Source organism: Canis lupus, chromosome 38 (assembly GCF_011100685.1).
Source record: "Canis lupus familiaris isolate Mischka breed German Shepherd chromosome 38, alternate assembly UU_Cfam_GSD_1.0, whole genome shotgun sequence".
Lineage (NCBI taxonomy): Eukaryota > Metazoa > Chordata > Mammalia > Carnivora > Canidae > Canis > Canis lupus.
In genome coordinates, this window is record NC_049259.1 from 16,155,129 (window position 1) to 16,182,459 (window position 27,331).

At 45.2% G+C, this 27,331-nt stretch overlaps 1 protein-coding gene across 2 annotated transcripts in view; it reads left to right on the forward strand.

Annotated features, from left to right (window-relative positions):
• Positions 1-26,688, forward strand: part of MTARC1 (mitochondrial amidoxime reducing component 1) — a 30,541-nt gene extending 3,853 nt beyond the window's left edge. Inside the window, exons 3-8 of one of the 2 annotated variants that reach the window (XM_038586186.1) lie at positions 9,691-9,853; positions 10,767-10,907; positions 13,689-13,750; positions 13,834-13,905; positions 14,680-14,825; positions 21,098-21,233. In XM_038586186.1, the coding sequence (XP_038442114.1) occupies positions 9,691-9,853; positions 10,767-10,907; positions 13,689-13,750; positions 13,834-13,905; positions 14,680-14,815 (574 nt within the window). In that variant the 3' untranslated portion in view covers positions 14,816-14,825; positions 21,098-21,233. Of the gene's footprint in view, positions 1-9,690; positions 9,854-10,766; positions 10,908-13,688; positions 13,751-13,833; positions 13,906-14,679; positions 14,826-21,097 lie in introns of both variants that reach the window. The other variant, XM_038586187.1, reaches the window with a different exon arrangement.
• The last annotated feature ends 643 nt before the right edge of the window (positions 26,689-27,331 follow it).

The window sequence follows — 27,331 nt, forward strand, 5'->3', positions numbered from 1 at the left end:
TGTTTATTCACGCAGTTTTGAGGAAGGGTGAACTATGGAGGAATCCTGAGAAACGTTGTCAGTGATTAATCATTGATGGCATTTGTAGGGCAAAGTCCTCAACATCACGATGATGTAAAAGAAAGAGGAACAAGGAAGCAGCTTCAGAAATGTATGTGAATGTGGGGTTGAGAGACGTAAAAGTCCTAGGTAGAAAACCATGGGAATAAAAGCATGTCTGCAAGAGAAAAATAACACACTCAAAGGATGAAGGACAAAAGTGAGGTGGGAGTGACAGTGGACGATGTCCAGGAAGAGGTGAGGTTAGATCCATGTATTCCCATTGGACTTGCCCTAATTCACCTGGGAAGACTGGGAACCTTCCAAAGCTGAGTTGGGAAGGGAGTCGCAAATGTTTTTGTGAACTAATGAAAGGACATTCTGTAATAGAAAAGACAGATACGGGATCCCTGGGTGGCGCAGCGGTTTGGCGCCTGCCTTTGGCCCAGGGCGTGATCCTGGAGACCCGGGATCGAATCCCACATCAGGCTCCCAGTGCATGGAGCCTGCTTCTCCCTCTGCCCATGTCTCTGCCTCTCTCTCTCTCTCTCTCTCTCTGTGACTATCATAAATAAATTAAAAAAAAATTAAAAAAAAAGAAAAGACAGATACAAAAAAACAAAAACAAAAAGAAAACAACAAACAAAAGAAAAGACAGGTGCAACCAGGAGAGTGACCCGACTGGCACATGCCCAGGGGGGTCTGCTGGATAGTGAGGGTGGAGATTTCAGCCAGGAAAGTGCATTGCTCAGAGGCTCTTTCCCTGACATTAGAAGGAAGGAAACTTTAGTCTGGGAAAACTAGCTTTGCTTCTGAGAACTTTAGTTCAAGGAAACTTTAGTCTGGGAAAACTAACTTTGCTTCTCAGAACTCTTGTCTTCCCGAAGTGATTTTTTATCGCATTATGGGGAAATTAGAATTTGGTCTAATTATACTCTTGTCATCATTTCTGCGTTTTGAATTAAGATGTGTGGTGAACGCTGAATGTAGTCCATAAGTCTGTCATAGAAAATAGCATCACGTCAAAAAAATATAGATCCGAGTTAGCTGGAAAATGTCTAAAGACCCCAAAAAGTTTATAAGATACAATACCCATATAATTTCTGCAATCTTTTATAGTTGCAGACATAATGTTCTTATTTTAATTTGATGTTTTTAAAATTATAAATGTAATATAATTTTTTATATATAAAATCATATATATTATATATATAATTATATATATAATTATTATATATATATTTATATATAAAATTATAAATGTATATATAATTATATATATAAAATATAAAATTATAAATGTAATATACATTCATAGTTGAAAAATTGGAAAATACTAAAAAAAGGAGTAAACAGAAACCTATGAGATAACAATAAGTAATATTCTGATGTTTTCCTTGTAGTTAATACCTTAAAAGAAGTAATATAAAAATCAGAGTCTTGAATACTGTCATATACTCGATATATTGAGTACTTTTTCATATTGTTAAAAATCTTCAAAAATAACAATTTTCATGTTGACCTAATAGTTCCTTCTGAGAGTGTGTCCTACAATGCATCTTAACATGTTCCCACAATTAAATATTTGGATTGTTTTCCATTTCTTTCCAGGTGTGAAGAAGACCGTGACGAAAATCTTGGTGTAAATCTTTGTTCAGAATGCTTATTATTTCCTTAGGGAAAGATTTTTAGCAATGGTTTTGCTAGAAACAAGAAACTTTAGACTTCTGATATATGTTGCTAAATAGTTTTGCAGAATGGTTATACCAACTCTATAGCCACCAGTATTTTATGGGTGGCTAATTGCATTCTGACCACTATGTTCAAAAATATTTGACCATTTTTATAGGAAAAAAGATGGCAATTTCTTGTTGCTTTAATTTGCATTTAATGTGTTGTCCGAGGCAAACTTTTTATTTTTACCATTTTTTAAGTACGCCCTACACCCAACATGGGGCTTGAACTCATGACCCTGAGATCAAGAGTTGCATGCTCTACCAACTGAGCCAGCCAGGTGCCCTTGAGGCAAACTTTTTAATTTGTCTGTTGCAATTTGTATTATATGTTTGCTCAAATCCTGGTTTCTGTTTATTTGCCGTGACTAGGTATCTACCCATACTTTCTTGTAGTTATTTTTTCCCATGTAATTATTAATTCATTTGAAAGCTTTTTTCATGGTCCCATGCAGGCTCTTTGGTTCACTCTCAAAGACTAAACAAGAGCCTGTTTAGAAATTACAAAATGAGAAGGTTTAGACACATTACGATAGTTCACAGATATATCAAAAGAAAGAAAGTAAGAAAGAAGCCCATGCATATGTGGTCAATTATTTATGACAAAGGAGCCAAAAATATAAAAAGGGGAAAGGATGGTCTCTTCGATAGATGGCAGAGGCAAAACTGTCACCTGCAAAGAATGAAACTGGACCCCATCTTACACCATTCAGAAAAATCAATTCAAAATGGATTCAAAACTTAAACATAAAACCTGAAACCATAAAACTTCAAGACACGAAAAAAAAAAACAGGGGACAAGCTCCTTGACATCAGTCTTGGCAATTATATATATGTATTTTTGGATATGACCCCAAAAGCAAAGGCAAAAAAAAAAAAAGCAAAAATAAATAAATGGGACCACACAAAACTAGAATGCTTGTGCACGGCAAAAGGAACCATCAACAAAATGAAAAGGCAACCTACAGAATGGGAGAAATTATTTGCAAATCATATATCTGATGAGGGGTTAATAACCAAAATATAAGAAGAACCCATACAATGAAATCTTAGAAGAAAAAAAATCCAATTTAAAAATGAACAGCAGGACCAAATAGACATCTTTCCATGGAAGACCTACAATGGCCAACAGGTACATGGAAAGGTGCTTAATGTCATTCATCATCCGGAAAATGCAAATCAAAACCGCAATGAGATATCACCTTACATGTGTCAGATTGGCTATTATCAAAAAGACAAACATTATATGGTCTCATTCATTTGGGGAATATAAAAAATAGTGAAAGGGAATAAAGGGGAAAGGAGAAAAAATGAGTGGGAAATATCAGAAAGGGAGACAGAACATGAAAGACTCCTAACTCTGGGAAATGAACTAGGGGTGGTGGAAGGGGAGGTGGGTGGGGGGTGGGGGGTGACTGGGTGATGGGCACTGAGGTGGGCACTTGACGGGATGAGCACTGGGTGTTATTCTATATGTTGGCAAATTGAACATCAATAAAAAATAAATTTATATAAAAAAAGAGAGATACCAAGTGTTAGGGAGGATGTGCATTCTGCACTGTTGGTGGGAATGTAAATTGGTGCAGCCACTATGGAAGACAGTATGAGTTTTCCTTAAAAATTTAATAACAGAACTGCCATACAATCCATACGAAGTTGCTCAGAACACAGAAATGTGGGAAGAGAAAGGAAGAAGGCAGAGAACAAATTGTGCTAATTTATTTAATCTTTAATTTTAATTTAAAAAAAATTTATTTATTTATTTATTTGACAGAGAGCGCGAGTAGGGTCAGTGGCAGGCAGAGGGAGAGGGAGAAGCAGGTTCCTTGCCAAGCCTGACTCAGGGCTCATTCCTAGGACCCTGAGGTCATGAGCTGAGCTGAAGGCAGACTCTCAACCAGCTGAGCCACCCAGATGCCCCCAAATTGTACTAAATTATTTTTATTTTTTATTTTTAAAGATTTTAGTTATTTATTCGAGAGAGAGATAGTGACAGAAAGCAGGAGTGGGAAAAAGAGGGAGACGCAGACTCCTTGCTGAGCAGGGAACCCGACGTGGGGTTCAATCCAGGACCCTGGGATCATAACCCAAGCCGAAGGCAGATGCTTAACTGAGCCACCCAGGCACCCCAAATTTTGCTAATTTAAAGACCTCATATTTATGAATCTTCTCTACCGAAGGCAGTTGGAAAAGACTGGAGAAGGTAACTCCTACTCAAATATGAAGGCAGCAACACAGAAACCCCAAGGAACATGAAAAGTCAATGAAACATGACATCACCAAGAGAGCAAAAGAACCTAGTAACCCATTTCAAAGACATAGGGGTATGTGATTTACCCAATTAAGCATTCAAATGCTGTTTTAAGGAAACTCCATAAGATACAAGAAAACATGAAGAGACAATTCAGTGAAAACAGGAAAATGATAAATGGACAAAGAAGTTAAAGAGATAGAAATTATTAAAAAAAAAACAATAGAAATTCTACAGCTGAAGAATAAAACGAGTGAAATGAAAAATGAGTATTATCAACAGCAACATGGGTCAAGCCAAGGGAGGAATCTGTGGGGTTGAAGACCAGACCTTTGAAATGATCCACTCAGAGGAGAACAAATTAAGGTGAATGAAAAAGAGTGAAAAAAGTCCATGTGCACTACGGGTTACCATTAAAAGAAACTATTGGTGAATTATTGGAGTCCCAGAAGAAGAAGAACAGTGGAAGTGGTAGAAAAGTTATTTAAAGAAGTAATGACTGGCAGCTGCCTAAATCTGGGGAGACCTTTGCATCCAAGTTCATGAAGCTTATAGGTCACTAAATAAACTCAAATGAAGCCCCTCCGAGATATTATAATAAAACTATCAAAAAATCAAAGAAAAAGAATCTTAAAAGCAGCAGGAGACGAGAAGCCTGTAACTTTCAAGGGAACCCCTGTAAAGCTATCAGCCAACTTCTCAGTAGACACCTTACAGGCTAGGAGAGAGTGGAATGATCAAGAATATTGCCATTCAAGAATATTCTCTTTGGCAAAGTTATCCTTTAGAAAATGAAGGACAGACAGATAAGGACTTTCTCAGACAAACACAAGCTTAGGGAGTTCATCACTGCTACATCTGCCTTACGAGAAATGCTAAAAGACCCCTATGTCTTTGAAATGGGTTACTAGGTTCTTTTGCTCTCTTGGTGATGCTAAATTCTTCAAGCTGAAAAGAAAAGATGCTAATTAGTAAGATGAAAGCATATGAAAATATACAACACACTGATAAAAGTAAATGGAGAATTGGGGCGCCTGGCTGGCTCAGTCGGTAGAGCATGTGACTCTTGATCTTGGGGTTGTGAGTTTGAGCACCTTATTGGGTGCAGGGATTAGTAAAAACAAAAACAAAATGAAACGAAACAAAAAAAAGTAAACAGAGAATCAAATTCGGAATACTTTAATACTGTAACATGTAGTGTGTTCATCACTTAACTCTAGCATAATGGTTAAAGGATAAGAATATTAGAACTGTAGCCACAATAATTTGTTAATAAATACGCAATATAAAAACAGGTGAAATATGACATCAGAAACATAAAGGGGAGTGGGAAGTAAAAGAGTAGGGTTTTTAAAAAAAGATTTATTTATTTATTTATTCATAGAGACAGAGAGAGAGAGAGAGAGAGAGGCAGAGGGAGAAGCAGGCATCATACAGAGAGCCTGACGTGGGACTCGATCCCAGGTCTCCAGGATCACGCCCTGGGCTGCAGGCGGTGCTAAACCGCTGCGCCACGGGGGCTGCCCGAGTAGGGTTTTTATATGGGATAAAAATTAAGTTATCAGCATAAAATAGACTGCTATATCTTTAAGATGTTTTAATTAAACCATATGGTAACCAAAAGCCAAAAAACCTGCAGTAGAATCATAGAAGATAAAGGGAAGGGAATCAAAGCATCCCACTATGGAAAATCATCAATTTACCAAAGAAGATAGAAAAAGAGGAAGAAAGGAACAAGGGAATTACAAAATAATAAGATGGTATTAATTTGTCCTTAGTTATCAATTTTTCATTTTCAGAGAAAGAGTGTGCTTGTATGCACCTGTGCACAAGAGCTGTTGAGGAGGGGCAGACGGAGAGGGAGAGAGAGAGAATCTTAAGCAGGCTTCACTCCCAGCCCAACATTTGGCTCGATCTCATGATCCTGAGATCATGACCTGAGCCAAAATCAAGAATCAGGTGCTTGACTGACTGAGCCTGAGCCACCCAGGCCCCCCTAGTTATCAGTAATTTAAGGGAAATGGATTAAATTCTGCAATCATAGACACAGAGGCTAGATGGATAAATAAGATATATATATATATACTCTAAGAGACTCACTTCAGTTTTAGGGACACACGTAGGCTCTGGGTGAAGGGTTGAGAAAAGATACTCTACACACGTGTAAACCAAAAGAGAGCAAGGGTTGCTATATTTAATCAAACAAGGTAGACTTTCAGCCAAAGACTATGATAAGAGACAATGAAGATCATTATATAATGAAAAGGGATAAATTCATCAAGAATATATACCAATCGTAAATATATATATATGTATGTGTATATATATATGTATACCCCCACCTTGGAGTTCCTAAATATAGTAAGCAAATAGTAACGGAAATGGACAATATAACAATAGTTAGGACTTTAGTATATCCCACTTTCAGTGATGGATAGATCATGCAGAGAGAAAATCGATAATGAAATGTTGGCCTTGAACCCTGCTTCACACCAAGCGGAGCCTAACAGACATTGACTGGACATTCTCTCCAACAGCGACAGAATATACGTTCTGCTCAAGCACACGAGGAACATTCTAGGTCACGAAACAAGTCAGCAAACCTGGGATTGAAATCGTATCAAATAGTTTTACAACCACAATGATACGAAACCGGAAAACAAAATAGGGGGAAAGCTGCAAAGTTTACAAACATGCAGACATTGAACAGTACACTTCTGAACAACCAGTGAATCAAAGAAGAAATCGAAAGGGAAACTTTAAAAAAATCTTGAAACAAACGAAAATGGAAACACAATTTACCAAAACCTGTGGGATGCAGCAAAAGCGGTTCTCAGAGCGAAGCTTACAGTGATAAATGCCGACATTAAAAAAAAAACCTCAAATAAACAGCCTCATTTTATACTTCAAGGAGTTAGAACAAGAGCACATGAAAGCCTGAAGTTAACATAAGGAAGGAAATAACAAAGATCAGAGCAGAAATAAATGAAACAGAGGCCAGAACAATAATAGAAAAGATCAACAAAATGAAGAACTGGCGTATTTATTTTCATTTTTTAAAAAAAATTTGAATATAGTTGCACACATAAGAGCTGGAGCTTTGAAAAGATAAAATTGACGAATTTTTGGCTGGGTTAATTAAGAAAAAAGGAGCGCAGACTCAAGAACGAAAGAGGAGACAGTAAAACTGATACCCCAGAAATACAAAGGATCATAAGAGAAGAAAGTGAACTTGAAATAACTGGGGGGAAGAAACAACCAAACTAGAGTGATGACTACCACCTACTGAGCACATCCGGGACCTGAGAGTTGGCACGATACTAAGACACAGAGTAAGAAATATCTGCAAGGTCACTGAGCTAGTCCTCTGTGGAGACAGGTGCAGGTTGAGTAGGTCTATCTGACTCTTTCCTTTTTCCCAAACTTCGGGCATTTGCACACCACGGCCGTGCTTTATGCTGGGTCTCAGGCCACCTCAACTCTTACAGCTGACCCTTGAGTAACGAGTTGGAACTCTGTGGGTCCACTTACATGCAGATTTTTTTTCAATAAGTATAGTACAGTCCTGCAGATTTATTTCTTCTTTATGACTCTCTTAATAACATTTTCTTAAAAAAAAAATAACCTTTTCTTTATGGGACTCCTGGGTGGCCCACTGGTTGAGCGTCTGCCTCCGGCTCGGGTCGTGATCCTGGGGTCCCACATCAGGGTCCCCGCAGGGAGCCTGCTTCTCCCTCTGCCTGTGTCTCTGCCTCTCTCTCTCTGTGTCTCTCATGAATAAATAAATAAAATCCTAAAAAAAATTAAAGCTCTCTTTTCTTTAGCTTTATTGTAAGAATAGGGTAGATAATACAAATAACGTACAAGATATGTGTTCATCACCTATTTGTTATCCGTGAGGCTTCTGGTCAATAGTAGGCTATTAGTAGTTAAGTTTTGGGGGACTCAACAGTTATCTGTGGGATTTCCACTGCATGGAGAGTTGACACCTCTAACCCCCACGTTGTTCAAGAGTCAACTGTATTAATGTATTTCTTCAAATTGGTTCAGTGTCTTAAAAATACCTTAAAGGCATTTATTTTTATTTATTATTATTATTTTTTATTTTTTTTACATTTGTTTTTAAGTTCAATTTGGCATTTATTTTTATTTTTATTTTTATTTTATTTTTTGGAATTATAAATTTTATTTTATTTTATTTTTTTATTTTTATAAATTTATTTTTTATTGGTGTTCAATTTGCCAACATATAGAATAACGCCCAGTGCTCATCCCATCAAGTGCCCCCCTCAGTGCCCATCACCCAGTCAGTCACCCCCAGCCCCTGCCCACCTCCCCTTCCACCCCCCCTAGTTCGTTTCCCAGAGTTAGGAGTCTTTCGTGTTCTGTCTCCCTTTCTGATATTTCCCACTCATTTTTTCTCCTTTTGGCATTTATTTTTAAAAAGGAAACTTGGGGTGCCTGGGTGGCTTAGTCAGTTTAAGTGTCTGATGCTTGATGTCAGCTCGGGTCTTGTGAGTTCAAACCCTGCACTGGGCTCTGTGCTGGGTGTAGAACCTACTTAAAAGGAAACCTTACATGGGTACCTATACAATTTGCCGTGTGGAGAAGGCAATTGAAATAGTAAATATGCTAAAGGAGCCCCTGGGTGGCTCAGCTGGTTAAGTGTCTGCCTTCAGCTCAGGTCATGATCCCACAGTTCTGGGACTGAGCCCCGTGTTGGGCTCCCTGCTTCTCCCTCTGCCCCTCCCCTGCTTGTGCTCTCACTCTCTCTCTCTCAAATGGTTAAATAAACTCTTTAAAAAATAAAATCTTTAAAAAACAGAATGTTACCTAATTCTAGCTAGAAATATTGCCTGCAGAGGTGTCTGGACCCGAGGTCTGTTTTTTTTTTTTTTTTTCTTTTTAAAAAGAGATTATTATGCTGTGCTGCTAGAAGTTAGAGCCTTACTAGCGTGAAACTGAACAGAAGCTTTCCTGTCGTCGGCACGTACCGCTCTCACCTTGAATACCCGCAATAGCAATGGTCCTACACTTGGGGAACACTTGCCTACACGGTTCCTTTCCTCTCTGCATCTGTGAGACACACGCGACTCCTATGCAGTCCTGCGTATTGCGTGTCTGGGGCAGGGGAAGGCTTCAAATCCTATGTTTATTGCTAACAATCAAATCAAATTAGATGATTATTGTTGTCTATAATGTTTTAGATTTTATAGAACATTTTCACATACTTTGCTGTATCTAGTTTCATTATCATCATACGGATAACGTATAGCTGGGCCCATTCAGATTTCTGGTTCCCGTCCAGCTGGGTGAACCAGATGTTGCAGTAATTGTGAGTTTACTTCATAGATGCATTGGTTTTCTTCCAGACAACTCAGCATCTTTTCAGGCACGGGATCTTATTTTATTCTCCCGTGCGTTCCTTCCAGATGGGAGGCACAGGTAGGTACCCCTCTGTTGTAAAACGGGGGAGAGCAGGACTTGAAGCTGTGACTTCACTGAGGCTTACCCAGGGGTTCGGAGGCAGGGCCAGGCTAAAATTATGTTTCCAGGTAATTAAGGAACCACAGGGACATCACAGCTTTTCGGGTATGTTGTAGACGGTGGTGGGGTGTCTGGATTTTCAAAGCCACCGGCCTTCTTTGCTCCCGCCACCCCCTGCAGAGTGCATGGCCTGGAGGTCGAGGGCAGGGACTGTGGAGAGGCTGCGGCCCAGTGGATAACTAGCTTCCTGAAGACGCAGCCCTATCGCCTGGTGCACTTCGAGCCTCACCTGCGACCGAGATATCCTCACCAAATGATGGACGTGTTCCAGCCCACAGACCAGGTCAGAGGAGCCTCCCTTGGCTTTGGCCTTTGGTGTGTCCAGGTTTTGTCAGGAGTGCAGGGCCCATCAGGCAGGGCAGCCTGTCCTCTGAGCTCCGCTCTGTCATTTTGCCAAGCAGCTCCCAGGCAGTTTGGGATTATGAACAACAGGCAAAAATAAAGCCCTTCCTTTGGGGGCTTCATCTGTGCTTCCTGATTTGGGGGACTCTTGCATTTTGACCATGGCCATCTACCTTCCTCCTTATGTAAGGCGTCCAGTGCCTACAGGGCTTCACAACTGTTCTGCGTCTGGATCTTTTCCACACTATTCTGTAATTGAGTGTGGAGTCCAACCTTTGTACTGTGTGATTGCAATTGCCGGGTGACAGGTGGGCAAGTGAGTGTGGGTATGGAGATGCACAGACTTAAAGTGATCAGGTTGGCTCTTCCAGGAAGAAGGCTGCAAGGGTTCATCATAAAAGGAGGGTTGGTAGCACAATGCTGTGGCCATTAAAAAAAATTACATAAATGGTCAGTAAATGGACTGGATGTTGATATGCAGGTTGCATAAAAAATAGGAATCCATGGAATCAGTGAGCATTTTTATCACCTGTATTGAGGCCATCGAGCCCATCAATCTTGGGGAAGTTGAGGCAGAGGAAGGTGGAGTGGCTTCCTTAAGGGCACTTGGCCAGTGGCAGCTCTCGATCCCAAGGCCATGTTGTCCTCATTCCATCACATAATTCCTGTCTGCAAGGCTACTTATGACTTCTGAACTACTCTCATTTTTCTATATAAAGAACTAAAGAAATATTTAGAAATATTGTGTGTGTGTGTGTGTGTGCACATGCAGGTGGAGGGAGGAGAGGGTTCCAGGAACTAGACACACGTGACTTCTGTATGCCACGTTCTAACCATTTCTATTTCCTTACCAGATTGCGTATGCAGATGCCAGCCCATTCTTGGTCCTTTCTGAGGCATCGTTGGCAGATCTCAACTCCAGGCTGGAGAAGAAAGTTAAAATGACTAACTTCAGGCCCAGTATCGTGATTTCAGGATGTGATGCATATGCAGAGGTAGTACGATGTTTTCCTTGTCCCTTTCTTAGGATTTAACTATTTATTTATTTATTTATTTATTTATTTATTTATTTATTTATGATTTTATTTATTTATTCATGACACACACAAACACACACACACACAGAGGCAGAGATCCAGGCTCCATGCAGGGAGCCCGATGTGGGACTCGATCCCAGGTCTCCAGGATCAGGCCCTGGGCTAAAGGTGGCGCTAAACCGCTGAGCCACCCGGGCTGCCCCTTAACTTTCTATTTTAAAGAAAGATTTTATTTATTTAATCAAAGGGAGATTGTGGACAAGACCTTGCACCCCTCGAGGCCTCTGCTCCTTGCAGTTAGAACATACAGATGATTTCAGCTGGCTCCTCCCCTGATGGCAGCTGTAAGAATCAAGGCCGATAATCTGCGGAGAAGCTCTTGGGTGTAGAAAGTGTCCTAGAGCAGTGGGGGATGGTTTCTGTCCTACAATCAGAGTGACCAGGGGCCTGGCTCAGGCATTCCCCCAAATGTGACCGGCTTTTTTTTTTTTTTTAAGATTTTATTTATTTATTTATTTATTTATTTATTTATTTATTTATTTATTTATGAGAGACACCGAGAGAGGCAGAGACACAGGCAGAGGGAGAAGCAGGTTCCCACAAGGAGCCCGATGCGGACTCGATCCCAGGACCCTGAGCCGAAGGCAGACTTGCAACCGCTGAGCCACTCAGGTGCCCCTGTGACCAACTTTAAATTTCCTTCCCTGGCGATCCTTGTGCCCTGGGTCGTGTTTCCTACCATGAAGTTCCAAGATGGTCATAAATAGATGACATTGAATGGGAAGGACCCACCCAGAGTAGGACCTCCGATTTAGACTGGTTTGCACTGCATCTTGTCCTAGAAACCCTCGTTTCCAACTCTGAGCACCCCCTAACTGGGAACATTTCACATTTTCAGTCGGATGTCCTACAACACTGGCAGAGCACACGTTGTACTAGTGTGTCACTTGTGCACTGTGAGTTGGTTCCTCTGCTGCCTGTGGCCTCTGGATAGACGCGTGGGCAGCACGGTTGCTTCTGCGGAGATCACAGTCCTGGGTGGTCAGGTGGTGAGCAGGCCAGCGAGGCAGGCCGGGAGGGCGGTGAGCGCAGGGTGTTAGGTGGCCTGGGGGTGTTCCTGACCCAGATTGGAGGGGACGTGAGGGCCACCACGGGTCTGCTCCTGCTCAGGCCCCAGACCCCATCACATCTCTGGCTTTCCTATGGTGGAATGTTTTTTTTTTTTTTTTACCTTATTTATCTTGACTCAATCTTCAGCAGTTGCTAGTGTCCATAAAAGGGGCTCTGGAAATACTTCTTTAATTAATAATAAGTTAATTTCTTAACCAAAACCCACATTTCTCTTCTTTTGTTTTTCATGACCGTAGTGCCCCCTGGTGGGCAAAATGGGCTGGGGCTGCCCTAATCCAGGTGACCAGCTTTATGGACCATTGTGACACCTGCAGTTAAGAGACCTATTTATTTTATTTTATTTTATTTTATTTTATTTTATTTTATTTTATTTTATTTTATTTATTTTATTTTATTTTATATTTTATTTTTAAATTCTATTCTATTTTTACTATTTATTATTTTATTTCATTTTGAAATTTATTCTTAAAATTTTTCTTTACTTATTCATGAGAGACACAGAGAGAGGCAGAGACACAGGCAGAGGGAGAAGCAGGCTCCCTGCGGGGAGCCCGATGTGGGACTCGATCCCAGGACCCCGGGATCATGACCTGAAAGGCAGATGCTCAACCACTGAACCACCCAGGCGTCCCGAGACCCATTTTATGATTAAACACTGCAACTTATAGCAAGAATGATACATCTTCTCAGAGTTAAAATTCTGAGTCTGCAGGTCTCTGGCTTGTGACCAACAAAGGAGTGGGTGGGTTGGTTTTAATTCAAGAATTTTTGTCTTAAGCCCTCGGGCAGCTGGCACTTCTCTCCCGGGGTAAGAAGTTCAAGACTATGATCAGATGTCCTTTGTCTCCTGAGTGTCTTCCTTCTAATTATTCCGAGTCTTCTCACCCTTCTTTTGTGCCTTCCAAAGTCTCTGTTCTGGAAGGTTCCATTCAAATCCTATCTTTTCCGTAAAACATGCCCTGACCAGAGCAACCTGAGGCTTTGTTCCCCTAAACCTCCAGATCCATTCTTGCTTGTGCAGGTAAACCTACAACAGGGCTTTCTCTCAGAATGTCTGAAACTTCAGAAAACATCATGATCATTAGCTTTTCCTATCTCCCCTGATGGCAAGTCCATCGATTTGATTTGTCCCGAAAAGTAGGCACCAGTGACCCAGGCTGTGGGCAAATGCCCGAGGAGCCCCCTGGGCTGGAGCACTTTGTTCCCAGGCCAGTGGGGATGCAGAGAGAAGGGCGTTGGGATATAAAACCCCCTGAGGCATGCACAGTGTAGACTGATCCCCCTCCAAACCCTCTCTCTCTGTCATCCACACCCGCTATCAGCCTGACCCTTCCATTCCTACCCCCCACCCCACTCCACTGGCATCCCTCAGGGGAAGTTTGGCCAGTGAGAGCAGAGGGAGCACTGCCCTTTGGGAGGATGAGCTGACATGTCACAGGCAGAGAGGGGACCAGAAGGTATGTGGCTTCTGAGGGTCCATGTCCTCAACTGCCATCTTTGGCCTAAGTGGCTTTGTTGGGGACGCACCTCCCGTGGAGTCCCTACCCAGGTGTGTGTCAGCCCCAGGGCTTGGAAGTGCTCATGTGAATTTTGTGCTTTGTCCCCCAGGATTCATGGGATGAGATTCTTATTGGGGACGTGATACTGAAAAGAGTAATGGCTTGTTCTCGGTAAGGAGCTTCCACCTGGCGGGGTGGGGGGCAGGGTCGGTCGGCGTTGTCCCTCGTATGATGCTCTGTGTGTGTGCGTCTAGGTGCATTTTAACCACGGTGGACCCAGACACCGGCGTCATGAGCGGGAAGGAGCCGCTGGAGACCCTGAAGAGGTGAGTCTGGGCCGCTTGATCTCTGCAGTGAAAACACCAGGGACACACAGTCTGGGAGCTGCAGGGGATCCTAGTGACGGGGTAGCTTGGGTTACCGTGCTTGTGAGAATGCCTGGCTGCACAAATAATTTTATTTCTTGTTTAGAATTCACGATTCAAACGGACCAATTTAAGAAATGCATTGCTTAGGTATTTTGGCGAATTATATATATTATGATGCTACCAACCGCTGGGCCACCCGAGTGGCGTCCCGAGTAAAGCAGATTTTAAGCCTAGGGCCTGCCTGACACGCCAGCTGAGCTGTTCAGAGGTGAAGTCCCCTGATGTCTGTCACTTATTTGAAAACACTTGAGGGCAGCCCGGGGCGGCTCAGCGGTTTAGCGCTGCCTTCGGCCCAGGGCGTGATCCTGGAGACCGGGGATCAAGTCCCATGTCAGGGTCCCTGCATGGAGCCTGCTTCTCCCTCTGCCTGTGTCTCTGCCTCTGTGTGTGTGTGTGTGTGATGAATAAATAAAAAATCTTTAAAAACAAAAACAAAAAACACTAGAAAATGAGAATTGATGGCTAGATAAAGGTAGGATAAAGGAAATACAGTCAAGTGCTAGGTGTAGGGTCCAGGCAGTTGTAAGTGGACGTTTGCTACAAAGCTCGGCTCGTCTGCGTGTCTGGGAGGCCTCATACGCGGCGTGTGTTGGAACAGCAGTCAGGGGAGTGGGGCTTTGAGAAGCAGCGAGGCCCCGCTGGCTGTTGCTCCAAATGCTCTCACTCTTTCAGCGTCAGGACAAAGCGGAATCCGGTCTTGCTCCTTCCTGGGGCCACAGAGGCGGGAGGAGGCCGGGGGGAGTCAGGAACCCTGGCTCTGCTGCCCACTCTTGAGCTCCTCAGCAGACGGGGGTGTTCGTCCCTCTGAAAGGAGGCGGGTAGGACAGATCTGGGTGATTCTGTGTGCAGACCAGCTGGGTGGTTTTGGGGACCGACCAGCACGGAAGGGTGATGCTACTCGGTGCCTGCGGCCCCTTCCCTCTGGATTCAGGAAGTGCCTCTGCCGCCAGGAATAGCTTCCTGAAAGCCTTCGTGTTTCCATCCATCCTCTGACTCTTTAGGGCTCGCCTCCCTGGGAAGCCGTGTTTGTGGGACGGGGACGAGTGACCCCAGTGCAGAGTGAGGGCCAGCAGGTGGGGGGCGCAGCGCAGTTCCCCTGATCTTCTGCGGGCCCTATCCTGGCCAGTGGTCACCCCCGCCGGCTCCTGACACCCCAGGAGACGCAGCAGCCGGCCCAGGTGTCCTGTCCTGTCTGCTCTGGGGATGGAGATGGCCAAGATGCAGTAATCTCTGTGCTCTCGGGGACAGGTGGCCGAGAGAGGCCCAGCCCCCTGACATAAGTCATGGGAAGTGAAGCAAACAGTGGTGGCCAGAAGACCTTCCCCGCTCTCGGGCAGGTTGCTCGGAGCCAGTCTGCGTTTTCCTGTGTCCTCAGGGGCTGTGAATGCAGCTTCTCGGCAGGGAGACCTCTGCCAGCCTGACCTAGTGAAGCCTGCGCCCCCCTCGCAGAGGGCAGGATGGCAAAGCAACGAGGGGAAAAGAAATGCGTCTGGCTCCGCTGAGCATCTGCCAGACGGAGGCTCAGGGGACACTTGGTCTACAAAATCCTCCCAGTGGGCGGCATTTGGGAGGCCTGCTGGCTAGTGGGGAATATGAAGATGGGATTACTGTTTTCTGTTCTCTGTTCTCTTTCTTTCTTTCTGATTTCATTTATTTATTTTATTTTAGAAAAGGGAGGAGGGACGACAGAGGGGCGGGGAGAGAGAGTCCCAAGCAGACTCTGCGCTGAGTGTGGAGCCCGACACGGGGCTCAATCCCGGGATCCTGAGATTGTGACCTGAGCCAAAACCAAGAGTTGGACCCTCAACCGACTGAGCCACCCAGGCACCCTCTACTCTTTTCTTTTTCTTCTTTCTTTCTTTCTTTCTTTCTTTCTTTCTTTCTTTCTTTCTTTCTTTCTTTCTTTCTTTCTTTCTCTTTCTTTCTTTCTCTTTCTTTCTTTCTTTCTTTCTTTCTTTCTTTCTTTCTTTCTCTTTCTTTCTTTCTTTCTTCTTTCTTTCTCTTTCTTTTTCTTTCTTTTTTTGAAGATTTTATTTATTTATTCATGAGAGAGGCAGAGACACAAGCAGAGGGAGAAGCATGTTCCCTGCTGGGAGCCCGATGCAGGACTCGATCCCAGGACCCCAGGATCACGACCTGAGCCAAAGGCAGACGCTCAACCAACGAGCCACCCAGGTGTCCCTACTCTTTTCATCCTTAAGGGAGAGTGACTTCCATATTGATCCCTCTGGCTTAAGAAGTGGTGGGAGTCTTTCTTTGCTGCTTCCGTGACGTCTGGCTCCTAATAGAAAGGGGAAAGCATGTTTGCTTAGTAGATGCAAAAGTTTTGTTGGACATGTGAATACTTGGACAGTAAGGACGTTTGCCACTTGTGTGAGGCTGTGTTGAGCTAAAGACAGAAAGATATAGCGGTAATACCGTGGGAAGAGACAGACAGCCCCCACCCCCAGCTCCATCTGGCTCTGTCACCAGCTGATTGGGTGACCTTGGCAAGTCACTTAGCTTCTTGATGCTTCAGCTTCTTTATTGGTAAAAACTAGACTAATAAAAATTAGACTAATAATACCTCTCTTGGTTGATCAGAATAAGGCAGGAAATATGATTTTAGAAAATAGATGAGGGCTGCTTGGATGGCTCAGTGGTTGAGCATCTGCCTTTGGCTTCGGTCCTGACCCCTGTGGGATGGAGTCCCACATCGGGTTCCGCGCAGGGAGCCTGCTTCCCCCTCTGCCTGTGTCTCTCATGAATAAATAAATGAAATCTTAAAAAAAAAAGAAAATAGATGGTAAAATATTGTACACAATGGCCATGTGGGTGCTGGTTGTTGATAGTCTATGAACTTGACGCCTTCTGGGAGAAGGAGAAGCCTGGATACGCTTCTCTCTGCCCTCTGAAGCTGCATTAAATAAAACCCAGCTCAGATCTGCTCAGCCTCTAGGGCTCCCCTCCTCTGAGCTACCTTCAAGTGCTGCATCATTCTTAACCTGGCCATAGGGATAGTAGGTTGTGAGGCCTCAGAAGTGACCTGTTCCCTAGGGTAGGGACCCAGCGGTGAACCAGACACCCTGTTTGTAATCATGCCCTGGGCATTGGCTAGTAACCAAGCAGACCAGGCAGAGAAAATAATGAGGAGCCCTCATGGTGCACAGGACTTTACAGGTAGTGGTGTTTGCACTCACACACCACCCTTTCAGTTTGGAGACCTTTGTTTATGTTAAACGAAGTGGCTTGGACCTCTGCTCATTGGAGTAGTCATATGTTTCCTATTCATTGGAAAACAAAATGCATTAAGAAAGGATTTTGTTTTTTTTTTTTTAAAGATTTATTTGTTTATTTGACATTGCATGAGAGAAAGAACACGAATAGGGAGAGCGCAGAGGGAGAGGGAGAAGCAGACTCCCCATTGAGCAGAGAGCCCAACACAGGGCTCGAGCCCGGGACTCTGAGATCATGACTTGAGCAAAAGGCAGATGCTTAACCGACTGAGGCTTCCAGGTACCTCAAGAAAGGAGCTTTTGTTTTTTTATTTCTATTTTTTTAAAAGATTTGATTTATTTATTCATGAGACACACACACACACACAGAGGCAGAGACACAGGCAGAGGGAGAAGCAGGCTCCCTGTGGGGAACTTGACAAGACTTGATCTCAGGACCCTGGGATCCCAACCTGAGCCAAAGGCAGATGCTCAACCCCTGAGCCACTCAGTTGCCCCCAAGAAACTAGCTTTATTTTTTTTTTAAGATTTATTTTTATTTATTTATGATAGACAGAGAGAGAGAGAGAGAGAGAGAGAGAGAGAGAGGCAGAGGCAGAGGGAGAAGCAGGCTCCACACAGGGAGCCCAACGTGGGACTCGATCCTGGGACTCCAGGATCGCACCCTGGGCCAAAGGCAGGCACCAAACCGCTGAGCCACCCAGGGATCCCCAAGAAAGGAGCTTTTAAATGAGTTTGTAATTTATTAATCCCAACCAAAAAATATATATTTGAAAAAAATCAGGAGCACCTGGGTGCCTCAGTGGTTGAGCTCAGTGGGTTAAGCGCCTGCCTTGGGCTCAGGTCATGATCCTGGGGTCCTGAGATCCAGCCCCACTTCGGGTTCCCTGTTCATTGGGGAGTCTGCTTGACCTTCTCCTTCTGCCCTTGTCCCTCACTCGCACTCAAATTTCTGTGTCAAATGAATAAATAAAATCTTAAAAAAAAAAAAAGAAAAAAGAAAGAAAATCATAGAGGATCCAGGTAAGATAAACAGCGTGTGTGCAGGGGGTTGAACAAAGCTAGGTGTGCCTGTGGTCCCAGGCCGCTCGCAGTACCGCTCAGCCCCACAAGGGGCCGCCGCCGACCTCCCTTACGGGGCTCCCCACGGTCCTGCCCAGGTGTTAGGGGGAGCTGCAGGTGGGGGAAGCCTGGGGAGGGAGGTGGGGAATGGAAAGCTGCCCCTTTCCATTCCTAGGCGGAGAAATGGACTGCCACCTGCAGACCAGGTGACCCAGCCTGCGCTCCTACAAACCAACTTTTCTTGCCTCACTTTGTGCTGTTTCCTGGGCTGGGCTGGGCTGGGAGGGGCCCTCCCCTCCAAGTTACCTGGTAGGGGAGTGAGTGTCTATGTGAGTGGCTGATGGGAACAGGCAGGTGAAACCTCTGAGTAGCCAAACCCTGTGTACAAGAATTAATAATATAAAATTTTTTACGATTTTAAAAATTTAATTAACAGAGAGAGAGAGCGCACAAGCAGGGGGAGTGGCAGGCAAAGGGAGAGGGAGAAGCAGGCTCTCCACGGAGCAGGGAGCCTAGTGCAGGACTGGATCTCAGCACCCTAGGATCATGATCCCAGCCAAAGGCAGACACTCAACTGACTCAGCCCACCCAGGTGCCTCAAGAATGAATAATATTGACCTGCCCAATTTTTCTCAAGTTTGTGCATGGACCCAGAAGGCATATAGGTGACCAGGGACCCATCGCATCCTGGGTAGGAAGCATGGTGACTGCAGGTAGGGTGGCCGGACCCGGCCTGACCCCGTAGATCTGTGCTCTGGGGCACTCTGGTTACTCCTCCGAGACTCACCTGCAAGGGGAGGTAACTCACGTTGTCACCTGCGCCTGTTGTAAGGATTAGGAGATTCCCGTGTGAGAAGAGGCACCAAAGTCCCACTTTCAGTACCCGCCCTCCTCCACCCGAGATAATCAGAACCGAGGACCCAGGCTGTAGAACTTGGCAGAAAGGAGAATTCCCAAGCCATAAAAGTAGCCCATCTGGCCCCATCCTGAAGAGGCTGCTCTCTGATGGACCCAGATCCTAAAATGTCACTGGTATTGCACACTGACCGGAGAGGCAGGTGAGGGCAGGCGCCTGGGTTCCCAGGGTCCAAGGTCATTGTGGGTACCCGAGTGCTGAGCCAGGGAGTCCTGGGGGTGAGGCAGGGCAGTCCGGAGCAGCAGCTCACGCCTTTCATCCACTCGATTGCCCCTTTGTTCGTTCAGTCGACCTTTCTGGAGGGGCCACAACATGCCAGGCAGCGTACCAGGCTGCAGGCCCGCCGCTGTGAGCAGGCCGCGCAGGGCACCTGCAGTCTGGCGGGGAGCCCAGAGTCCGGGAAGGAACCTCTGGATTTGATCCTCTCCTGTTCTGGTTGCTTATCCCCCATTTCTGATTTGAAGAACAAAATAAGGCCCAGGTCGCCACAAAGACTTTTTCCCCCTTTTTTATTTTTTTAAAGATTGATTGATTGATTGATTGATTTATTTATTTATTTATTTATTTATTTATTTATGATAGACATAGAGAGAGAGAGAGGCAGGACACAGGCAGAGGGAGAAGCAGGCTCCCTGTGGGGAGCCTGATGCGGGACCCGATTCCAGGACCCTGGAGGCAGATGCTCCACCACTGAGCCACCCAGGCCCCCTCATGCTGGTTCTCATGGGGCTTTTACTCACCCGCACAGCTATCCATTCCACAAGTGATTCTGGGTCACTGGTGACCGTGGGGCCCAGCGCTGGGTGTGAGCAGGATAAGTTTGTTACAACTGCTGCTCTCCAGGGACCTTCTGTCTTGCAGACAGACAGACAAGTGCCCTGACTGCAGGCCAAGGCATGTGAGTGTTCCGGGGGCAGGCAGGGAGGTCTCAGGCTTCCCTCCTATGGGTCGTGGGATGTGAGTCAGGCCTTGAAGGGAAGGTAGGATTTTAACACGTGGGGGAGTGGAAAGGAGGCATCCCACAGGCCTCTCGGAGCCTGTAATATGCGAAGCAAGACAAGAGGACACTGAGGAATCTAGGGGAGAGCTCTGCAGGTGCAGGGGAGGGGCAGAGGGTGACAGGTTGGAAAAAGCTGCTGGGCCAGGTAGAGAGGCTTGCACACCCCGCTGAAGAGCTGGAATGTTCTTTTTTGGGCACTGGGGAACCATTGACAGTTCCCGAGCCCAGGCCTGAGAAGACCAGAGCAAACCTGAGGAAGTAATGTGGCGTAGTACCAACAATGAATTAGAAGTCGGGGAGTGGAGAATGGGGAAAGGAGGCCGGTTAAGATGACAAGAAGTTGTGACAATGGTCGGAGTGTGCTGGAAGCAAGGTTGTGGCCGTGGGAGAAACAGCGAGCGAATTCAGTGATACGGTGCAGGAAGGACCTGAGGACTTGGCAACTATGGACAAGCGGTGGAGACTGAGGGGTGTACTAGATGCTTCCAGGGTTCCAAGCCTGAGGGACTGGTAGGATGGTGGCTCTGGTGAGCAACATGGAAAAGCCAGGAGGAGAGATGCCAGGGAAAAGGAAGGTGGTAAAGTATGTCTAAACATCTCAAGTCCCTCATCACTTCATGCTGAAAAAGGGAATGTTCCATGGGGGAAAGATGTGGGGGTGTGGCCATCAGGTGCACTTCGGTAGTTTGTGCCCTGGGCTCACTGCTCACCGCACAACTGCAGGGGGCGTTGTTCTGTTAGACTCTGGTGGAAATGACGCTGTCCGGAGTGGGACCACCTGGCGGGTGGCCCTGTTGGGTCGGGGGGTTGGACATTTACTTGAGCTGAGAAGGAATCATATGCTGTTGGAGCTCTTGCTTCTGTTTGTGACTCATCGTGATCTTCCTCCTCTTGCAGTTATCGTCTGTGTGACCCTTCTGAGCAGAAGCTATATGGAAAGTCACCACTCTTTGGGCAATATTTTGTTCTGGAAAATCCAGGGGCAATCAAAGTGGCAGACCCTGTGTACCTACTGGGCCAATGATGGGAATCATGTCCTGGAAGATCAGATACCTTTAAAAAAATGTCCTCAAAAACACCAACACTGGAAGCACAGTTCTGGAACTGACACCTCAGCACTTTCCTTAGGTCTGTGACTTCAGGTTTTTGGTCTTTCGGACGTCCTTGTGCCTCAGTGTTCCCCAGTGTCTTTGCACAAGGTGAAGAAATACAGTCTTGATAACTTAAGAGGACTTCAGTAAGTCATTTAAGTGACAAGACAAAATTCTACAAATCCCTTGTGTAACTACGACTGTGGGATTCATTTTCCTTCTTTTCCATTTAGCCATCCAGAGGGCTAACCTCCCTCATCTCAATACCACTCTGTAGGGAAAGAGAAGAGAAGAGCAAGGGGAAAAGTGGGCAAGAGAGAAGAATGTTCTGGAAGAATGCGATGGGAATGAACTAGCTCCCCAAATAAGGCTTGGAGTGTCACATCACTCTTCTCCTCGGGCCCTAGACTAGCTTTTGAGAAGCCCGACCTTCAGGAAATGCTTGAGATGTTACTTTTCCATAGATCTCTGGGATCTGACCCTCTTGCATCTCAGACAATGTCCCTGAGGATTTGATGGATTCTTCGTAGCACACGGTGTTTCTGGGCTGGAGAATGGCAGACAGGTTAGGGTAGAAAGTCAACTCATGAGAGCAGCGTTGCTGTCAGACTCTGATATGGAACGTGTGAAAAGCAAGACACAAACTTCCTCCCCTTGAGACAAAATATCAGATACATCTTGGTTTTCCAAAAGTTTTCCAACATAAGACAGTGGGCAGTAGCCCTAGCGAGGGGAAGACTGCTAGTTCCATGTTGTCTGAGGTGCCCTTTAATATCCCCCAGGGAAATGATGGTGCCCCCTCGGCAGAGGAGCAAAAAGAAGCCAACTGGAGAGCATGCCACCTAGTGGTGTTGACTGATAGCTCAGCCCATGCTGTGGAAAAGATTGAAAAAAATACTGTCGATGGGTTTTAATTTTCCATTCCTGAAATTTTTTTTTTTATAGAAGTGAGGGGTACCCCCTCCAGGTGCTCTTTGCTTCTCAGTTATAGGTATCTGATTTCCTAAAAGCTCTCAGGAGGGTGGCTGTGCTGTCACAAAGCCCTCCAGGATCCTTGCTGGGCCCGTCAACTCATGACTGGGTACACCTCTTCACATTTGGGGTGAGAAAGTTCTAGAGTCCATGGATGAGAAGCAATGTGATTTTGTGATCTGAAATAAACCACCAAAAACCTTTCAGAGGAGAAAAGGAAAGCGTGTTCTAGTTCATTAAAAACCAGTATCTAATCTTTCTACTGATCCAATGATTTAACTCTAAGATCTGATGAGCCATTTGGCATTTTGTTCTTAGGAAGCTGACCAAATCATGAAAAAATGTTCCCAAACTGTAAGTAAATGGAAGCTACTTTGACTAGTTTCAGATCTTACTAACTTCTTGGCACAGAAATCAGACTCTGAGGCTGACTGATGTGAACGGGCAATAATTCTGCTGCCTGACCAGGGCCCGGGCTCTTACAAATGGACCTGCTCACACACGGCTTCCCCAGGCGAACACCCATCTTTGACGGGCTGTCAAGTGAACATGCTTTTTACCAAAAGCCGTGCATTTTCCACATCGGGTTTATAAAAGAGGATAGTAATCATTGGAATCTAGCCGAGCTCTGAGGTAACGTTAGAAGTTAACAGGTGCACACGTATATGTTTTCTGGTTGGCGGATGATCGCAGTATGTTTTCCGCACACATGGTGTGAAGCGGAGAATGAAAACGATTAATCGGGTGATCTGGCCCATCACCTTCCCTGATAAATCCACTTTATGCTGAAACTACAGATGACTTGAAGCAAAAATAAGAGTTCAGCGAGTCACGTTTCTAATGGGACCTTGGGAACCCATGACAGGATGCACACAGGATTTAAGAAACTGTGTGAACATTGACTCTGAGGGTGGCCAGTGGTTAGGCACCGGTGAGAAACCCAAGGCTGGTTTGGTGGCTGTTCCCAGAGATTTGTAATCAGTGGCCAGCTGAATGCCTTGGACCCAAATTTCTAACCCTTTGTGAATAGTAACATTGACTTCCCCGGTGACCCATTCGGTGTCAAAGGCCATACTTCCTGCAGACCCTGTCATTGTCATGCAGAGGGGGTTCGGACACCATCATTTGTCGAGAGTCCCCTTCTGCCCCTCAGAATGTGAGGAAGATTCCTGTCTGGACAGAGAAGTTCCAATGACCTCTAGAATCTCAGAGCAGTTGCCAAGCTTTCCGTCAGCGAGATTTAAAAGCCATTTACTTGTGTTTATTTTATATTTAATGAGTTGGTTCATGCCAAAGGCCGGGCTGATGTCTCGTTCGTTTATTTTGGATATTGAACATTTGCACACAATTCCACTTGAAATATAAGATCGGGAATATAGACGGTCTCAGACTCTCAGAAAGGTCTTACAGCTTGTGGGTGATGGACATTCGAGGTCAAGCCAAAATATCCACTCCTGATGGGTGTTGTGTTTCATTCTGGGTGGCAACTTTGTGCTGTAATCACAGCAGAGAGTTACCAACCAGGAGCTGGAGATCCTGAAAAGAAAACTGTGAGAAAAGCTCCGCCGGGCAGACTGCTCCAAGGCTCACTTTCATGGCTTTTCCACAGAGAAAGTTGGAGCTTCACAACCAGGAGACAGAGCAACGACTTCTACACACAAGGGCAGAAAAGAATCAGATTAGGCCCGACGGAAATCCGGCAGTTGTGTGGCAATGAGAGATCCTCCTGTCTTTCTGCCCTTAGAGCTGTGGGGGCAAGGTGAGGAGGTGTGCTTGTTGGGGGCTGCCAATTTGGTAAGAGTGTGTGGAGGCCAGGCCAGCTTGTGACTTTGGGAGACTATCTGTGAGGCTGTCACCGACAGCGATGGCAGGCCGGAGCTCCTGGCATGTGTCCCCAGAATTCCGATAGTGTCACAAATTGGAGTGGTCCTTGATGGTGGAGAGCAGGTGGTCAAGAGTCACTCAAATGGCTGGAGTGCCTCTCACACCAGGCTTCGATTGTAGGTCTAACCAGTGGGTTGGTGCTCTACCCTAACACTACACTTCCCTAGGTTTTGTTGGTCCCTGAGATTCTGGAACTTTGCCTAAAAAGGATCCATGGGCCAATAACTCTGGGAAGTCCTTCAGGCCTCTCTTTAGGATTTCTTCAAAGGCCTAGCAACTCACTGGAGGCTTGGGACCTGCAATGAAGAGTTCTGTTTAACACTGCCCTTCCCCAAACTCATATCTGATGGCCTCCTGAGAAACGTGTTCTGACCCCCAGATCTCTAGAGGGAGCACCAGCCAGGGGCAAGGAGTCACGATGAGCAGGAGTGGTGCCCCCATGAGAAGGCTGAAGAAGTTAAAAGAACCCCCAACCACATGAAGGAGACCTCTCTTGGGATGCTTCCTCTTGTCTTATCCCTGGTCCCTGGACTGAGGCTTAAAAGGCTAAAAAAGGAGGTGTGGCGAGAGCGTCTTAGACCAGCTCTCCTTTCATGGGCCTTGGGGAGATGCATTCCTTTCCTGTGACTCATTTTCCAAACCTGCATTCATGGGTGGATAGGGTGGTGGATCAGGGTTGAGGGGGTGGACACAGACTCTAGCCTTGGCCTCACAACAGCACCACACCAGTTCTCCAGGATGCTTTACGCACCAGGGAGGGGCACTATCTTCCCATCTGTTAGCTTTTCCTTTCCCTCGTGACTTGTCAACTAGAATTGCTCCCCACTACATTCAGCAGGACAACCCCAGGGGTCCTATTGCCCCTGCCCATACAAATATACTCACTTTATCCCACAATCTTACATTTGCAAGAACAGTGTTTGCTTCTACCACTTTCTTAGAAATGGACAAGTGAGTTATGATAGTGTCTGAAGTTGCCCAACTTCAAGCAAGAGGAAGAATCTGGTCGAAGGATTCAACAAATGCTCTTGGAATTGGGATAATAGAAGTGTACCTGAGGTATCCCTTTGTCTGCTTTGACTGTACTCTATGCAGAGGAAGGGGCCCAGGCAGCCGTTCTGACGGTGATCCTGTCCTCCCTCAAAACAAAGCTGATAGGGGACCGGCCATCTGGTCCCGTCCTCTTTGGCCTAGCTCAGAAAGAGGAGTTGCCCTAATCACATTATTAGTCTTCCTGGACAGGCTGTAGTAACCAAAGGGGCTGAGAAGTATCTTCTCATCTAGCTTCTTCCAAGGCTGATTTGGATGGGTAGGTCAAGTTCACTCATGTTGGCTATTGACCAACCTAATCTATTCACCCTTGGTGGTCCTTGGTCATGTTCCCTTACCCTCACAGAGCATTCTAGACTGCTCTTCCTCCTACCTCCCTCATGAAACCCACGGCCCCTGACTCTTTCCCTTCATTTCCTGCTCTATGCCTTCTCCCAATACCCGACCAGTATTCCAGACTCCGGTTCTGGTAGTACCCTGTGGGATAGAAGTCAAGGCTCACTTCTCTCTCTCTCTCTCTGTCTCTCTTTGGGATTTGCTGGGAGTATTGTAAACAAAGTATTGTCGTAATTATTTCTGATTAATATTTTTACACCTGATGAAGTTTCAAAGGGATGGGGTTTACTTGGCCTAGGGGAGGGGCACCTTCCAGATGACTTGCCCAGCAATTAAAGTGGCTTGTTAGTTGGAGGCCCAGGATGGCCGAGGACAGCTGGAGAGCTCTTCTCTGCAAGCAGCTCTGGTTAACATCAACCGGGAAAGCTCTTTGTAAACACATGAATAATTGATCGTCCAGCGCTCACATAGCTACTGAGGATCTGAGCCTGTATGACTCATTTGCAAGCCATTCCTGTCGTCTGGATGCCATAACATTGGAGGAATGATGATCGTTTCTTGGAGATTCTTCTGTGGCCAGAGTTGCCAAGACCAAGGCTGTAATGGTTTGTTATGATGACCTTTGTTATTCCATTAGGCTCAATTGCTTTAAAAAATGATGTGTGCATACTTTAGGAACGTTTTTACCCTTTACGTTGACCTGACATCATAGTTTATATTACAAAATGTATTAATGACAGAGGAGTGTTTTCATGTCCCAAGGACAAATTTTAACAACCATAATCTGCCCTTAGTCATCATAAATATAAATGTATTGGTCAAACAGATCTCGTTAATGTGGCCAAGATAAATGCAAGTCTATATTTTAAGGCATTTGAAGTTCTAGAGAATAGTTGGAGCTTTTTGTGGGGCTAAGAGATCTTGTATATGTGCTATCAAAAGGCTGAGAAAATTAACATGCTTCCCCCTCTGGTTTTTCCTTGGACAGATATAAACGTCTTGGGGATGTCAAGATTGTTCACATAGTTTCTGGCCTCCGTTAATGCTTGGTGGGGTGAAGCTTAGTTCTTAAAGCTGTATTCTTTTCATGATGCTCGCAGTGCTTCTGAAAAGAAACAAAATAAAGATTTCAAGACTTAGCAATGTGTTGCTCAACCACATTTTCCTGTATTACATGGTGCCTTGAAGTTTTAATTATATTAGTGCCCCCTGCCCCACCAGCTCGCTTCCTGTAGGAGGAGCCCCTTTTCAACAGATGTGTGGCTGACATTTTGCAATCTATATGCTGGCAGATGGTGTTCTGGGCATGGGCTGGAGGACTGGGCGAACCTTTGTCTTCCTCTCCATTACACCGTGCTCACAAGCATTGGCTGTTGCTGGTGGTGTCCACATTTTAAGCTTCTCAGGCAGAAAATAAATCCTTGTTTAGAATCCCTTTTAGCCGTGTTCTTATTTTGAACCATGACAATGTGCAGCAATGCCTCAACTGCTACTCTGTGAGAGAGCAGACTGCAGGGTGAGGTGGTCTCCCCTAAATATGGTAAACACGGTGCCGTAATTAAACTCTGGATTGTGATCACCTGGCAATGACGGGTGAATGCTTCAAATAAAACCGTTTGCGCTTCTTCCCTTAGAAGCGTCTTCTAAGAAGAATTTTTCCATTCTGAATCTGTTATGGCTTTTGGCAGCACCACATGTTGGGCTTTGGAATCATGATTTTGCCTCGATATCCTCTCTGGGATTGGGGATTGAATTATTTTCTAAATTTGAGGGTGTAGAGATAGTTCTTTTGATAATC